This window comes from Epinephelus lanceolatus, chromosome 18, assembly GCF_041903045.1.
Source record: "Epinephelus lanceolatus isolate andai-2023 chromosome 18, ASM4190304v1, whole genome shotgun sequence".
NCBI classification, from domain to species: domain Eukaryota; kingdom Metazoa; phylum Chordata; class Actinopteri; order Perciformes; family Serranidae; genus Epinephelus; species Epinephelus lanceolatus.
In genome coordinates this window covers 22,486,007-22,502,885 of record NC_135751.1, presented here as the reverse complement: position 1 = coordinate 22,502,885, position 16,879 = coordinate 22,486,007, and the positions used below count along the sequence as shown (strand labels likewise).

The window sequence follows — 16,879 nt, the reverse complement described above, 5'->3', positions numbered from 1 at the left end:
TATGACTTCTTTATGACATACTATACTATGACATTTTAATGGCATACATACATGACATTTTTATGACATTTTCAGGGCACACAGTAGTATGGCTTTTTAATGACATTTCATTGGCATGCTATAGAATGACTTCTTTGATTACTTTTTCATGACTATTTAGACAAATATTTATGTTTTATGTATATTACTATGGCATTTTTCTGACATTTCAAGGTAATGTTATGGTGTAACTTTTTATTGCATCATGCATCATGCATCATGACTTTATTTATTTATTTATTTTTTAAATATTCACATTTTTTATGACATACTGTACCAGGGTTTCTCAAGGCTTTGATGACTAAGTGCCTGTGTAGCGTGCCAGCATGTGACTGAGGGCCGCACAATACCAGAAGTGCACATTTACTTGTTGGTAATTTACAGATAGATTTTGGAGGTTGATGTTCTGTGATAACTTAGATTTTTTCCCTTTGACAAATAAATACTGCATCAATATAAATTTGAAATTTAAACCTACGCGTATTATAGTCATAGACGTGGTTTGAGTCCATCTCATACTGTGTGTAAACCTGGCAAAGATGAATCCTCTATTAGGATAAGCAGTGCCCTCTGCTGGCAAAGCAGGCACCAAATCTTTCCTGTGGATTTTGGTCACACTGCAGTTTACTAACACATGGACCATGGACTGCTATAAAACCATCAAGCCGGGCACTCAGTTAATCTTCCACCTTAAAGGCCTTCCAAGTGTGTCACTGCATGCCATTTGTGAAAGTGCAGTTTTATGCTGTAACCAACTTGTACTGAAAACAAAGAACTTTCGATGTCCCCCAGAAAACTGGAAGCAGAAGGGTGAATGATGAAACAGTACACCCTGCGTTGTCATTAAATTAATTAGAGCTGAGTCAGAGCCAAGTGGATGAATATAAACACACACACTAAGCTCATTTACAATCTTTGTCTCTAGACAGGCCAAAAATAGCAGCTAATCAGAAGTCCCGTTAAGTCCCAATACAATTTAACATAGCCACAACAATAATAATAATAAAAACTTTATTTATACAGCACCTTTCATGCAAAATATGCAGCACAATAAGGATATTATAAACACGGAATGCTTCACCTGAAAATTGACATAATGAATTTAAAACAGACAAACAAGGCAATTCAATATAAAAGGACATTTAAAAACAGTTTAAAACAAGGATTCAACAATTTTCATCTAAAAGTGGTGGTGATTTGAGATCCTATTAATGGAAATCTCATATAGTATTTCTTCTTGTGTCACCTTTTAAGCCTTCCAACGTCATTAACAATCAGAGCCTATAATTCCCAATAGGCACAGACTCACCAACTACCCCAGAACTTCTTCTCAAGAGTTAACCTTACTGTGGGTATTGTCTGTGCTGGGTACGTTCCACAGCTGCCACGGAATCTTCCACCCAGTTGTGGATCAGATAGAACTCTCCACAGTCTTTCTCCATCAAATCCATCACCCACTATAGCAAAACCATAAATCTTAAAATCACTAAAAAACAATAATCATGAGATGAAATAAGTCATAATAAGTCAGAAAATCATGAAATCATAAAATCATAGAATTGCAGAATCATTATATCAAGTAAAATATAGCATTTTTAAAGGAGTTGCAGCAGCGTGAAGCGTAAAAAGAAAGAGTTTCAGACCTGTACCAGGAAAATCAGAGCTAGTTAAAGGCTACACTGAACAGACACGTTTTTAGCTTTCTCTTAACTATATTTAGCGAGCTAGCTTCCCTGATATCTGGTAGTGTATTCCGTAGCTAAAGGCTGCATTCCCGATCTTCTTCCTGCTGTTGCTGGGAACCTCTGATAAACCAGCAGCAGATTATGGCAGTGTTCTTGGAGGCAAACAGTGTAGTTAGCAATGTAGCTTGGTCCCAGCCCGTTTAGGGCTTTGTATAGAAGGAGGAGGACCTTAAAATCAATTCTAAATGTAACAGGAGGCCACTGCAGAGCAGTTCAGACTGGCCTTATGTGCTCTCTCCTCTTGGTTCTGGTTAATAGCTGAGCTGCAGAGTTTTGAATGAGCTAAAGTCCCTCAGTGGTGTTTTTAGGGATACCAGTAAAAAGTGCGATACAGTGGTCAAGTTGGCTTGAAATAAAGGCATGAATCCATTTCTCTGCATCTCTTTCATTTAGAAAATGTGTTTTTAAAAATGTGTGATGTTCATATATTCAGTGGGCAGCATACCCTGGAAGTAAATCCTGAGGCCAAAAACTTGTTTGGCAGTACTCCAGGTGAGCAAAGCCATTGGACTGAATAGGCACCATCTTGGCGTCTAGTATCAAGTTGTTATTATGCAGGTGCACCTCATCCATGTTGTTTCTACAGTAGCCTGTAACGGATAAAACAGCACTGGCTCTGGATAGGGCCATTCATGTTTGTATATTGGCTAGTGTAGCTCTCCTACATGCTTGGCCCCATAGACTGTAAAAATAATGGACGTAAGAGATAAGATAAGATAAGATAAGATAAACCTTATTGTCCTGCAAGCGAAATTCATCTTGGGCAGTATAGTGCAAACATCTGCAATATTCACATACATACATACAATCAACACAGACAAGTTGCCAACATAGTGCACTGAGTGTGTTACAGTTACGGACTACTGGTGCAAGAGTAGTGCAACCATTTGCCTTGTATGTAAGGTTACAATCAAAGGGAACTACAGGTGTTGCACTGGCCTATCTCAAAGCGCAAGTGAGTGCAGATAAAAACAAATAAATACAGAGGTCAAATAAAAACACCAGTAAAAACAGTTAAAATCATATTAAATCAGTTGCGGGACCATAGTGCAAATAAAAACAATACTAGATAAGAACAACAATGACCAGACCATTTAGGCATAAAATAGCCCTGCGCACATACGGCTCAACCAGGGGGGCATTGCAGGGCCAGCAGGTGAGCAGTGAGCGTAGCTACGTTAACGTCACACAACACCCAGTTTTTAAGACTCGAGTTTGGCATTATGGTCATCGCCATCTTGGTTTGTTGGAGCCAGAAGAGACCATATTTGGGTGAGACTCTGGAACTGTGCGAGGGGTTGACTGAGTCTGACTGAGAAGCTGAGGATACCATTGGCAGACAGCCTGTCACTCAAGCTGCTCCGGCCTTAAATATGCGTAACTTTAAGCCCTAATAAAATGGAAACAATTGAGTTATAAAAACACAGTTGTCACAAAGGGTGAAACAAGCCGTAGAGACCAAAACTGTTTTTTGTACCAGGCTGTAAACATGTTTATTTCTGCTGTAAAGTTGGGCATTTTAACATGGGGGGTCTGTGGGGACTGGCAGGCTTCTGGAGCCAGCCTCAAGTGGTTGTTCAAAGAACTGCAGTTTTTAGCACTTCCTGTTGGCTCTATGTTTTAGCCCCGCAGGTCGCCGCTTGCTTGGCACATGGGAGAAGTTTCAGTTGGTAGCAATCTGCAACCTTTAGATGAAAATCCTACACACTGGACCATTAAGTCTTTCGTTATATGTCACGTTAGTCATGTTTCAAAGAGCTGAAAAACAGCTGCATTTGCCACATGATTCTTTCCTGTGGCCACACATTGTTTTTGGACATCCAATGTTTCTGCTTCTTTCCAACCCAACTATAGATGACTCACATGATCCTATATTTTCATTGTGGTAAACAAAAATAAATGCAAATAAATCCCTTTAATATGGTCACATTGTTAAATAAATAGCATAGCATGTAATTTCAAAATAGGTTAAACCTCTTAATATTAAAATATTGTATGTGATCCACTGCATAGCATTAAGTCTCATCTTGCAATGAGTACATTGGTTATGCTTCATGTTGTGTGGCTGAAGCACACATATAATAAGCTGCTGTGGTGTTACAGTTCATTTCAGGATGAATTTTCTAGCTGCCACGCACTCCTAAAGTGTGTAACGTGTCACATTTCATACATAATGATATTCTCCTGCAGTATTGGTTGACTGTTGCTCTCGGCTCAGCTGGACTGACAGGTGTAGTTGGCCGGTGTAAAGTTTAATGAGGATTCATAAACTAAATTTATTAGCTTGTCTGAAAAGCTGAAACATGTCTGTGGGATTCACAAAACGCGACCGTGTCATTCAGATGGCTATAAGCGGCTGTTTTAAGAGGCCATGGGGAATTATTTCAGACAGTCCCTCCCCCTCAGAGGCCACACAGACTGACAGAGCTGCAGGTCAGAAAAGGTGATTTAATCTCTGGGCAACTGTGTACGTGCTCGCCTCTAACATCCGATGATCTCACGGGCAGAAATGTTCTTGTGTTTGTGATTGGCCAATTGTCCAGATGACGTGGGAGATTTCCCATTCATTACTGTAGTAAAGGCCAAAAGGAGGCAGTGGGGTGAAACAATAATCCTGAAAACAGTTCTATTGTGGTTTCATCTCTTGAGGCTAAATTAAACAATATTAGGGCTGCCAGGTGACTGTGAGAAGCCTGTTTTTCTGCAGAGAAATAAATAAGACCAAAACAAAAATACAGTGCAAACTTTCATTATTTGATGCTTAAGAAAAAAAGCTTTTGGAAAAGTAAAATGAACCAAGAATACAGTTTTAAACTACTAGACACTTGCACAACCATAATAAACTGTAAATAAATAGTTTAGATTGGAGTTTATGACATAAGGATTACCTTTGCATTAAAAAATAAATATAATTATACTGAATTTAAAGGAGTCGTCTGCTATAATGCACTGACAGTCAAACATGTCTGGGTAAACAGGTTTACCTCAGGCCAGTCAAAGCAAGTGCTCCCTCATTTAATTAGTCCGTGCTAAACCTCTTTGGGGCATGAAATCATCCCAACAGCAATCCACACAAATCTCCGCCCTTACCCAGTGCAGGTAAATTAGCCTATATGTCCTTGATCTCCGGAAAACATGCGTATCGCCACATCCAGTCACGCCACATACCTGAATGTACAGTGAGTGCATGTGTCAATATACATGTGCTCGGCAAAAAGTAATCCTAATCTACCATCACATCACACCATCAGATAGATAGACAGATAGACAGATAGATAGATAGATAGATAGATAGATGTGTGCGATGAGAGATGGATTTGATTTTTAAAAGAGAAGTGAGGTAGAAGGATAGCTTTCCGAGCAGTGCCTTATAAACAAAAAGGAGACAATGTTTTCCCCTTCTATCAGTAAAAGAACGCCATCCCACATTCTGATACAGCTCAGATATTGATATCACGATAATATCGTTATCATGAACTCTTTAAGCCACCGATTACTGATAATTGTGCAGTAAAAATCTGATATTGTGGCAGCCCTAACATGTAACCTCATCCAATCTGGCATAAAATCAGACAAAAAGACACTTATCATACAGTTCATCTCTGAAAACACCAGATTTTTGTTTTAAATAAAGGTATTGGAAATATAAAAATGATTGCTGTCAACACCCCTATCTGAGCTTAATCCAAATTGTCTAATTAAAATATGCACAATGAAAGCAGTAACTACAGAGCTGTCTGTCTGTGAACGTAGAGACATTAGAAAAATGAATAATTCAATCACAAAAGAAATGCCTCCACAACAGAATGTCTGGCATTTGAAAGGCGGGGGATTTAGAGACTTTGGGGACACGTGCACAGACAGTTATCCTACTTTGGGACGACCACTTCACAGTATGAGACAGAAGAGGAGAGCAGGAGAGACACGAAGGTCAGCGCCTCGCCTTCTCAAGTGAGCTACTTTACAGTCAGAGCTGTTTGACAAATAGGGAGCCAGAGAGAGACAGTTCTGCTGGGAGGGTTTGACTCACTTTGCTTCATTTAAGACATCAGTGTAGAATTTATATTGCAGAAGGCTGCGAGAGAAGAAAACAGATTGACACAAGAGTCCTGTCTTGTATTATTGAGATACCATGACACAGCAGATCAGTGGCTCACCGTTCCTCAAGCCCTTCTTCCTGAAGACGCCCGTCCGAGTGGTCAGCCCGCTGAGACAGAGACGACACACACTACCCGCCAGCGAGTTCAGGAACCTCACGCCACAGGATGCCATCAGTGTGTTTGAGATTGAGAGAGAAGGTAAGTCACGTTCCTGACATTTTATGTGTATGTAACAGGGAATATACTGTGGTTTCCTTTCTGTCCATGGGGAAGGTTTAATAAATATGTCTTGTCAGTGTTCAGTATCATCTTAGTGCCAGTAACTCAACTTAACTTGACAGAGAACATGTTTCTTTCATCCTGTAGTCTGTTCCTGATCCATCATTACTCCCAGAACATGACCCACTGCATGAACTGGTTCTTTTCACCCCACAGCATTTGTCTCTGTGTCTGGCGAGTGTCCACTTACCCTGGATGAAGTGCTTAACTTCCTGGGTCAGTGCCCTGAGCTGTCTCTGGGTTGGTTTGAGGAGGGACAGCTGGTAGCGTTCATCATCGGCTCTGGCTGGGACAAGGAGAGGCTTTCGCAGGTATGAAAACATTTGGAAAATGTGTAATGAATAACCTTGCTTTTCCATGCAAATGACTGCTTTTGACATACTTGCTACCGCCATGTATTCTTTTTTTCTCCAGGAGGCAATGACTCAACATGTCCCCCACACCCCCACTGTGCACATCCACGTGCTGTCAGTGCACCGTCACTGTCGCCAGCAAGGCAAGGGCTCCATCCTCTTGTGGCGCTACTTACAGTATTTACGCTGTGTGCCGGGCCTCCGCCGAGCTCTGCTGATTTGCGAGGACTTCCTGGTGCCCTTCTACCTCAAGGCCGGTTTCAAGGAGAAAGGACCATCAGCCATCTCCGTATCCAACATGCAATTCCAAGAGATGGAGTACATGCTTGCTGGGCAGGCATATGCACGGCGGAACAGCGGCTGCTAGTCCATGAACCCCCCTACCCCACCCTCCTTCCACTTACTCACCTCTAACATGGACTCAGGGCAGATAAGATTAACAAAACACAGCCGGGAGATGGACAGATAGAGGCACGGGACCATGTGTGCACCAGTGAACTGGGTTCAGTAATGGTTACAAGGTCTTCCTGGACCTCCTGATGTCTGCACTGCACAGTATCCCACTAAGCAAGGAGTGAGGTCTTTGTGAGAAGAGACCAAGAGTGGATCAATGCAGAGGAGGAACCAGTGGCTTTGCTGACATCAAATTAAACTCCCCTGTCACCATTTGCATCTTGGCTTTGTTAACTTAATGTTATTTCTCCATTTATTTGTCACAAATCAGTGTATTAATGTATTCAATTCATTTAAAAAATCAGCATTATATCTCAAGTTTCTGATGTAAATACTGTTCTATTTTTGTAAACCATATAAATGAAAAGGTGTTATGAATTCATGGTCCTTACTGTAAAGTGAGCTACTTAAATGCAGCCATTAAAACGCTTGCATTCAATAGAATATTTGTTTCTTTCTGTCATAATTTGAATAAACAATAAAACAATCTTCAACAGGCGTTTTCTTGTAATTAAGAGAAAGTCAGACCAGTTTAATTTGTTTTTTTTGTTTTTTTTTTTTTTTACTGTTGTTTTCAGTTACATGTGAGTAGACAGGTAGCTAAAACACTACCGTGTTCAAAACAATCATCACTTCTTGAGAAGCAATAAACAAATAAAAGAAAACATTCGAGTGCTCAGCATAATGTAACAAAAATATGGCAGTAGTTGGTACATTTATCAACAAGGCACAAAAGGTATCAATATTTGATTTTTGTCCCTGCTTCTGTATGAGGTTGCCTGAATAATAAAACCTATGTCTGGAGTGTGAATGTAAAAAATTAAATATTCCTTCTCTCTGTACCAGCGCTGGCTTCACTAATTCCTGCCTCACGTGTAAAGGGCAGCTGGGAATTTTGATGAGGTTCAGAAGTGCCATACCTTTGTTTCACTGGACAGTGAAGGAGTGACAATGACTGCCGGTGAACAGGGAGGTGATTAAAAGAGGTTGTTTAAGATGAGTGGCATAGGTATTCATACTGACAGAGTAAAAAAACTTAACACAAGTATGCTGTCATTGTTCACAGAGAAGGGGACAGTCACACGGGGGCAGAGTGGACACACAGACTGGCTGATATCATCTGTTAGTCCACATGTTTTGACCTGATGCCTTCCTGCCGCGCTCACGCCGTCCACACTTCAGTGGAGGTGAGCGTTGAGGTCGTACTTCTCGCAGAATTTGTCCGTGAAAGGGATGCAGGTGAGCAACTCGCACCATTCACACTTGATTGGGTAGACATAGAAGAGCACCACGAGGCCTGAAAAGAGCCCGACAAACACCAGCAGGAAGACAATGATCTGACAGCGTTTGCGGTACAGGTCCATGCGGCCGAAGCTGATGTAGGGTAAGAAGGCGAAGGACAGGAAGAAGCCGGAGATGAAGCCACAAATGTGGGCGAAATTGTCGATCCAGGGCAGGAGCCCAAAGGCAAAGAGAAAGAGCACCACACAGAGCAGCTTGGTGAAGGCCCTCCAGGGCTGGGCCAGGATCTGCCAGCTCTGAAACAGCTCCACGAACAGGCAGGCAAGGATCCCAAACTGAGAGCCGGCTGGGCCCACCTGATACAAAGATAACAGAGAGACAGGTGTAAGCCTACAAAAACATGTTGGTTAACATTTATAACATGATTTTAAAGAGACAGTTCACCACAAAATCAAAAATGCATATTTGTCTTCTTACCTATAGTGCTATTTTATCAATCTATATTTTGGTATGAGTTGCAGAGTGTTGGAGATATCAGCCATAGAGATGTCTGCCTTCTCTTGAATATAATGGAACTACATGGCACTCAGCTTGTGGTGCTCAAAGTGCCAAAAAATGCATTTGAAAAACTCAACATCAATTTCTCTTTCCAGAATTCATGACCTGGTTACTCAAGATAATCCACAGACCTTACTGTAAGCAGTTTCATGTAGGAAATGTTTTCCTTTTACCAAACCACATCCGCCAACCCTATCACCACACAGAAGGAAGTGTGCATCTACTCATTGATGAGCAAGATGCAAGATGTACACATTAATGGCGTCCTCCTTGGTTAGGCTGTTGGTTAGCTAGCTCAGTGGTGCTAGGTGAGCTAGCAGGAGACACACACAGGTCTTGCTGCGTGGTGATACGGTTGGCTGGTGTAGTTAGATATTATGAAACTAGTTCCTACATGAAACCGCTCACAACAAGGTCTGTGGATTATTTTGAGTAACTGGGTCATGAGTTTTTTAAATGACCATCACAAGCCGAGTGCCATCTAGTTCCATTATATTCGAGAGAAAGCGGACATCTTTATGGCTGTTATTTCCAACACTTGGCAACTCACACCAAAACACTCTAGATTAATAAATAGCACTACAGGTAAGAGGGAAAATATGTATTTTTGATCCTGGATTGAACTGCCTACAGTTCTACATTATGTGGCATTATTAGTAAATATTATTATTACTCATGACTGCACTGTGATATTTTTTGCACTGATATTTTCTTGGTGATTACCTCTGCTCTATAGGGCAAAAAGATGGCTGAAGCTAAGTTGCCAGTGATGCCACTGAGAATGTAAATGATTGAGATGCGCAGCCAGCCCGCCAGCTTCTCCAAGTCCCTCAGGATGGTCATCTGGAAAGCCACCGACACCAGGCAGTGAAGGATCCTGGGAGGACAGACATGGACAAAGTGTTCATGAGTGTGCAATGTAATGCGTATGTGTGTGTGTGTGTGTACGAGGGAGAAAAGCCGCATGTGTGGGGAAGATAATTCGCAAAGCCCTCAGCAGACCAATGACTTTGCCCATCAACAAAATCAGTCTCTATCTCAGTGAAGCTTAATGAGTTCGTGGAGTAAGGGCACTTTGTTTAATTACCCAGGAGACAGATAACAGACAGTATAAAGATGAAGCACTGCTCCTCTTAACTGTGAGGTCAGCTCTTTGTGCTGACTGACTGACAGGTCTGAACTACGCTTAAGTAGTGCCATCAGTTTGAAATATACAGTGCAACTGCAATTACTTCATCTGCTCTTATTTTACATATTTGTGACACACAGTACAGAAGTAAAATGAGAGCAACTCCAGCCAGAAGTGAATGAATAAGATGATGCACTAAACAGTAGTGAAATATTTTTATTCAGCCAATATTATATCATCGGCATATGAAGGTCTCTTATTTTACTGGACCACCCATAATACTTATTTTTGCATTTTGCAACGTTTCATGAACTCTGTGTAAAAGCTGCTCTTTCTGATAAGGCTGCTTGAAACTAGAGATGTGCTTGGTTAGTCAACTAGATGATGAAACGTTGCAACCCTTGCTAGTCGACACCAGAAATACTGACTGGTTAAACTTGTTATTAGACACTTAAAGGAGGAGTTTGGATATGCATGTGGGACTAATAAGCAGCTCTGATCATCACAGGCTCCCTAAAACTCACGTGCGCATCCACAGATGCAGAAAGTATGTTCGAGCCTTCACACACACACCGGCAGAATGTCCTCTCGCTGGGCTAAATGAGAAAGGTGCTTAGGCTTAGTTGGGGGCACGTGTGTGTCTGTGTGTGTGTGTGAATTTGCGTGTACACTCATACATGATAGATTTACTGTCTGAATGTGTGCATTTTTGAATGGCGATGAGTTGAGGCATTAAATACACAGCAAATACATTTTACTTTTATTAAGTGCCACACATTTCGGCAGCATTTAAATTACGTTTTTGTTATTGAAAAATTGGATGATGTTTCTCAAATGGCCTATCTTAAATGATTTCTGAGTGTTAAACTTCTGTTTAAAACATCAGGGAAATCGGCTGTTGGGAACGTCCCTATTTTAGGCATTACTTAAACATCATTATTTTTTGTGTACACCGACGAGATGACACAGCAGGACAACAATTTTAAGTTATTGAGACATGCTGATGACATGGCTTTAGCTGCTCCTTTCTTTTTTATATGAATAATGTGGTCACTGAATACTTTTCCCAAGTCTCCAAGCTGGAACACTGCTGTAAATCTGGCCTTCTGCTGATCAATGCTCAAACTAGAATTACCACCTAATGGTTGTATGCCTCTGCTAACCATTCAAGTTGCATGTCTGTGAAAATATCAGCAAAGTTTCAAAAATGGACACCCAAGATTAGAGTCACCAGTTCAGTATCAGACCAAATATCCCCTCTTCTGTTACTGAGATATGGTGTTGAATAACGGCCAGAAAAGTGTTTTTGCAGAACATTATGATATCACAGTGAAGATGACCTTTTACCCTTTGGAGATAAAATGTCATCACTTCATCACTTTATCCTGTTAGAAATATGTGAGAAATGTTTAGCATGAGAACATATAATGAGCGTGTAAGTTATGGCCAAAAATATGTTTTGTGAGGTCGCACTGACCTTTGATCATCGACTGCCAACATCTAATTAGTTCGTTCTTGAGTCCAAGTGGACGTTTGAGCCAAATTTGAAAAAATTCCCTCAAGTTGTTCTTGCAACATCACGTTAACGAGAATGAGACAGACAAGGCCACACAGACCTTTGAACACCAAAATCTGTCAGTCCATCCTTGAGTTCAAGTGGAGTACCGTGTTTAAGGAGCGAGCGGACAGATGGACAGATGAACGGACAACCTGAAAAAGTAACGCCTCCAACAACGGCCATGCGAACCTGCCCCCCATCGTTTACACTTCGTGACCAATCTGTGGAAACTGTGAACTGTTTTAAGAATGTAGGAACACACATGGATGACAAACTGAGTTTCACAGACGATGTTAATTCTATACGAAAGAAAAGCCCAGCAGAGACCACTCTTAGCAAGGAAACTTTGTTTAACTTTGTTTAACTTTTCAACTTTGTTAAAAAACAAACATAAGCTGGACAGGATCATCATAACAGCAGGAAAGATAGTGGCCGCCAACAAAAGTCATTGGATGACCTTCACAGTAAAGCTGCACAAAGGAAAACTTTGCCCATCATTGGTGACAAAAAGCACCCCCCCATACTGAGTTTGAGTTGCTCCTCTTAAGGAAACACTACAGAGTACAACTGGCAAACAAAAAGATCTGCAAAGGATATTTTGTTCCAGACAAACCGCATTTATTTGCACTCTTCTTCACTGAATGTTTGCTGCACCCTGTGTGTGTGTGTTGTATTTATTGTGGTACAATTGATGCAATGTGCTGAAATTTGCTGTGGTGATGTTATGTGACACCACAGGTGATTTCCTGGCCTCGGCTGGACAATTGTTATTGTTGACAACCAATAACCTCACCTGCGCTGCTGTATGCTTTATCCTCTGCTGTTGTTTGTCCTCTTTTATTTCTTTTACATATTTGCGGAATGCCTCTTATCTTTCTATGCATTTCTTTTTTCATGATGTGGGTATGAATACACAAAGAGCTACTGACAGCCAGAGTCAATTTCCTTGTATATGCCAAACATACACAGCCAATAAACCTGACCTTGATTCTGATCTTTTAATCATCCTGTTCCTCCCTGCTCAGTGCAAACACTGTCCTTGAAAACACTCATCTGGAATATCAGGCTGGGACAAAGCTGACTTTCAGCTCTTTACGAGACACAGCAGCCTGAAGATGTGAAGAAGCTGATATTAAGGATATTTATTGTCTAAATAAGGCTTGTTTTAACATGTTCGTCGGGAAAGAAAACTTATACAGACTAAGATGTTGGTGAAGATTCTCAGTCATCCAGGTCATGGAGTTCCATCTAGTTTCTTGAAGACGTCTCACCTCTCATCCAAGAGGGTTCTTCAGTTCTGAAAAGCCACTTGGATGAGAGGTGAGACGTCTTTAAGAAACTCAAACAAGTCCAGGTGCCTACATGTAGCACTTAAGATTGTAACTTTTTAAGTGTTTTGTTGCTATGTTGTTTAGATGCATGCTGCCTCTTACACATTTCCCCTTTTAGATTCTGTGCATCTTCATGATATATCACCAACTCTAGCTCCTGTACTCGTCATTGTACGCTTTATAATTTGGTAGACTGGCCATCACTATGTCTACATGGACAACTTCATTCATATATTTTTATGTGCAAGGCCATGCTGGGAAAAAAAAAATATATGTCATCTCCTGATGCAGACGTCCAGCAGTCTTCAGGCTTTCTTACCAGGTTCCAAGGGTTTGCACCAAGTTGGGGGAAAAAAGCCTTCTCCTGCTTTGCTCCCTGGATTTGGATTAATCTGCAGAGTGTACTACATCTAAATAATCTGGTCCCCTTGGAAAATTTAAACCCATGTTTAAGTCCAGGTAACTGAGAAATGCAACTGCTTTTTGAGCTGGATTTAGCTGTCTTAGCAAGGTCTCCCTCAGACAAGAGATTTCCATCTTGACGGATTTCCTAGTTAAATAAAGGTAAAGAAAAAATCTTAGAATAAGCAAAACTACTTGCTGACAGCTACCGACTCACCCAGCATGCAGAAAAAGTGAGAGCCAGAGCCTGTAAAACTGATCTGGGATCTCGGGGTTGAGGAAAGGCAACAGTCCACACACATCGTCCATGCAGTGCACCTGAGGAGGAACGCAGCTTATTAAGTAAGGTTCCTCAGTCATACAGTCCTAAGATCACAAATGGCATATAAAAGAAGATAGACTGGTATTTAGGAAGTACACAAAATAGTACACCACATCAAAGACAGGAGCGAATGTAACTCAAAGAGAAAGCTGCTTACTTGAGAGCAGAGCGTAGCCTCCTCATGAAAGTAACCGTTCATGAAGTCGCAATATTCCCGGGATGTGATTTCACACCTTGATGGAAACATGCAGCCATTGCCAAATTAGTAAACTCATCATCATGTGCTTTATAAGTCCAGAATAAAGTTTTATCATTGAAGTAGGTTCCTTAGCTCTCCTCACCTCCCTTTGGTTCCAATGCAGCAGGGTCGGCCTGTGATGGTACAGTCTATATGAGGCAGGTTGGTGTGGTTCCCTGTGTTGTACCTGGTACAAATCTTAAAGAGGCAGAGGGGTTCTTTTTTTAGATTTCTGTAGCAGTGAATTACAGTTTCAAAACTTCATCTGTGCCAAAATGCGATGTACTTCCCTGATTCATCAAAATAAAAAGAGACATCATATTTTTTAATTAAAACCAAAACTGGAGCCTGGTGGATGTGTGCCATTTCATAATCATAATATATCTAATGTATTTTTCCCTTCTAGTGACAATTGGTGTGAATTTCTGAGGGCTGGAGATATCGGCCATGGAGATGTCTGCCTTCTCTTGAATATAACGGAAGTAGGTGACACTCGGCTTGTGGTGCTCTAAGCGCCAAAAAAATACATTTAATAAAAACTCAACAGCAATGTCTCTTTCCAGAAATCATGACCCAGTTACTCAAGATAATCCACAGACCTTGTTGTGCACAGTTTCATGTGGGAACTGTTTTCTTTCTACTGAACTACACCTGCGAACCCATTGCGCGGAAGGAAGCGTGCATCTACTCATTGACGAGAGGCTCATGCTCATGACAGCATGAGACGTTAACATTAATGTAATGGTGTCCTCCTCCTCTGAGCTGTAACATTAGTAAGCTCAGTGGTGCTAGGTGAGCCAGTAGTAGATGCACGTCACATGTTGCAGGTCATGATTTCTGGAAAGAGACATTGCTGAGGTTTTTTATGTATTTTTTTTAGCGCTTTGAGCACCACAAGCCGAGTTCCATCTAGTTCCATTATGTAAATGACCTTTGCCAATTTGCTTTTGTTGTGAAGGTTAAATTCTAAAGGCACGCTCTTCTTTTGACAGGTACAAGCCAGGGAGTAAGATCATAAAGGCAGGCGCTCTTACTTTCTAAGGGTTTGTTGCCTGTAGTAAGAGGAAGATTGAACAAATATTGTTTACAGAGTGAATACATCTTCATAATGAGAGTAAATGTTTAGCACTTGGCTGATACAGGCACAAGGTTTGTCTACATTTTATTTCATATTGTGTTTAATATTGTGTTGCTGCTTTAAAATTATATTTTAATAGTTTTCTCTGAGTTTAAATGAGCATGTGTGCTAGATAAATGCTACGCTGCTGTTGGCCCAGTGTGCCTAAAGTTTGTTATGCTATGGAAGAAATTAAATGTTTTGTTGTTGTTTTTTTGTTTTATTCTAGCTCTTATGGCAAGTTCATGATATGTTTGGAGATACATTAATGGAAATAAAGTCTCGTGAACCTTCAGTTAGAGAGCCAGACTGTTAATCAGCCGGGGATGCTACACGTTGTATTCGAGAGAAGGCAGACATCTCTACAGCCCATACCTCCAACATTCGACAACTCACAGCAAAACAATCTAGATAAATAGTGCTACAGGTAAGACGGAAATACGTATTTTTGATTTCCCTGTCTTGTATTGAGAAGATACAGCAGTGGCATATCACTGGGAAAGAAGATTTGCCTTTCTTTGTTTTCAAACTTTTTCAAATACTGGAACAAAGGTGATTAATTCCTTCGAGCATTTCATCAGGGTCAGATGATATGTAAGTGATCATCTGTGATGTAACTTCTCAGACAATCTTGTCTATGATCTCCCTCCTCTTTATGCCTGAATACCAGACAGTGTTTTACTGTACTCACTGGCCACTTGCTGATGTCGTCAGGCCACTCATGAGGTGATACTGAGGCAGGCTCTAGACATATCCTGTAATGACACAAACAACATGCACACATTATATTTACCAACCAGTATCAGTTAATATGTACTGTGCCATGGAGGAACCATTTGTGTATCTTACCTTGGATCCTGATGACACACAGATCCATACTGTCTGTCGATACCATTTAACTGAGGTGTGCTGGAATGCCTCGGCCACTTTACCCACACAGCTAGAGTACTCTAGAAATGAAACCATAAAAAAGGGGTCAGGATTGTGCACAGCCTCCATCTGTCATTGAATTGTAAGGTCTAGGAACACAAAGAAGACTTGGGTTTGTTTACACACCGAGCATTCCTCCTCTGAGGTTTGGACGCAGCCGGAGCGATCGTTCCGCACACAGCAGGCAGAGTTGCGTTCGATAGCTCTCTTTTCCCTGATAAGATCATGCACCTGTTTGTCCTGCCGCATGCATGGAGAGTATTTGGCCCCCAAGTGGATCAGAGCTTCCTGTCGATGGATAAAAGGGCAACAACAACAAAACAAAATTAAAAACATTGTATTTATTTAAAGATATTTACACGTAATCATTGCTTGTATTTTTTATTTTCTATCGAGGGAAGAGCGCTCACCGAACCCGGCCCGATCCAAAAGTTCTCCTGCTGTACAAACTTGACATTTTCATATACACCTTTGTTTCTTAAAACCTAAATCAGAAGGCATTCAAATCACAAAGAGTACAATCAATAATAAAGGAGCCATAATGAAATGAAAATATTGTAAAAGCTTGTTAATAACAAGTCATTACAACTGAGCTGTTACTCACAGAATCAACTGTCTCATGTTGGGAAAAGCCCACTGGTGCAATACCGTAGATGCATACAGCCAGGATAGTGATGAGCAAATGGACAAAGGTGATCCAGTATGTAAAAAAAGGCCTAGAGGAGACAGAGAGTGTCTATCATCCATCACTGTTATCCACTGAGGGAAGCAGGAGAAAGCGTTCATTAGTCAGATCTGTGGAGAGGTGCAGTACCTGTGGTCATCCATGTCCTCTATCTGCCTCTTGACGTAGCTGTCAATGCGCTTGCGGTAGGTTCGATTTGTGAGCTTCCCTACCATGCCCAATCCATAAGGCCTCTTCTCTCTGGCAAAAAGCTTCTTGACAGGTACAACGATGCGCTGCCCACGCCGCTGTCCGGTAACACTCACCACCTCCTGCCGCAAGGGCACCTTTGGCGGTCCTGGAGTTCCTTCTTTGGCTTTACGCCACCCTCGCTCCAGAGGTCTGGAAGAATTAACGAA

The 16,879-nt window shown here is 41.2% G+C and overlaps 2 protein-coding genes across 5 annotated transcripts in view; one reads left to right on the top strand and one right to left on the bottom strand.

The window, feature by feature from the left end:
* The first annotated feature begins 5,802 nt into the window (after positions 1-5,802).
* aanat2 (arylalkylamine N-acetyltransferase 2) lies at positions 5,803-7,002 on the top strand. Its single transcript, XM_033645224.2, has 3 exons — positions 5,803-6,082; positions 6,320-6,474; positions 6,578-7,002. Exons 1-3 carry the CDS (start codon positions 5,917-5,919, stop codon positions 6,881-6,883), a joined length of 627 nt encoding a protein of 208 aa, XP_033501115.1. The 5' UTR covers positions 5,803-5,916; the 3' UTR covers positions 6,884-7,002.
* A 498-nt stretch (positions 7,003-7,500) lies between these two features.
* Positions 7,501-16,879, bottom strand: part of rhbdf1a (rhomboid 5 homolog 1a (Drosophila)) — a 42,161-nt gene continuing 32,782 nt past the window's right edge. For all 4 annotated transcript variants that reach the window (XM_033645222.2, XM_033645221.2, XM_033645223.2 and 1 more), the window contains 11 exons: positions 16,611-16,862; positions 16,401-16,512; positions 16,207-16,281; positions 15,923-16,084; positions 15,716-15,816; positions 15,558-15,621; positions 13,853-13,947; positions 13,669-13,744; positions 13,407-13,507; positions 9,493-9,646; positions 7,501-8,567 (listed from right to left, as the gene is read on the bottom strand). In XM_033645222.2, the coding sequence (XP_033501113.1) occupies positions 8,148-8,567; positions 9,493-9,646; positions 13,407-13,507; positions 13,669-13,744; positions 13,853-13,947; positions 15,558-15,621; positions 15,716-15,816; positions 15,923-16,084; positions 16,207-16,281; positions 16,401-16,512; positions 16,611-16,862 (1,612 nt within the window). In that variant the 3' untranslated portion in view covers positions 7,501-8,147. The remainder of the gene's footprint in view (positions 8,568-9,492; positions 9,647-13,406; positions 13,508-13,668; positions 13,745-13,852; positions 13,948-15,557; positions 15,622-15,715; positions 15,817-15,922; positions 16,085-16,206; positions 16,282-16,400; positions 16,513-16,610; positions 16,863-16,879) is intronic.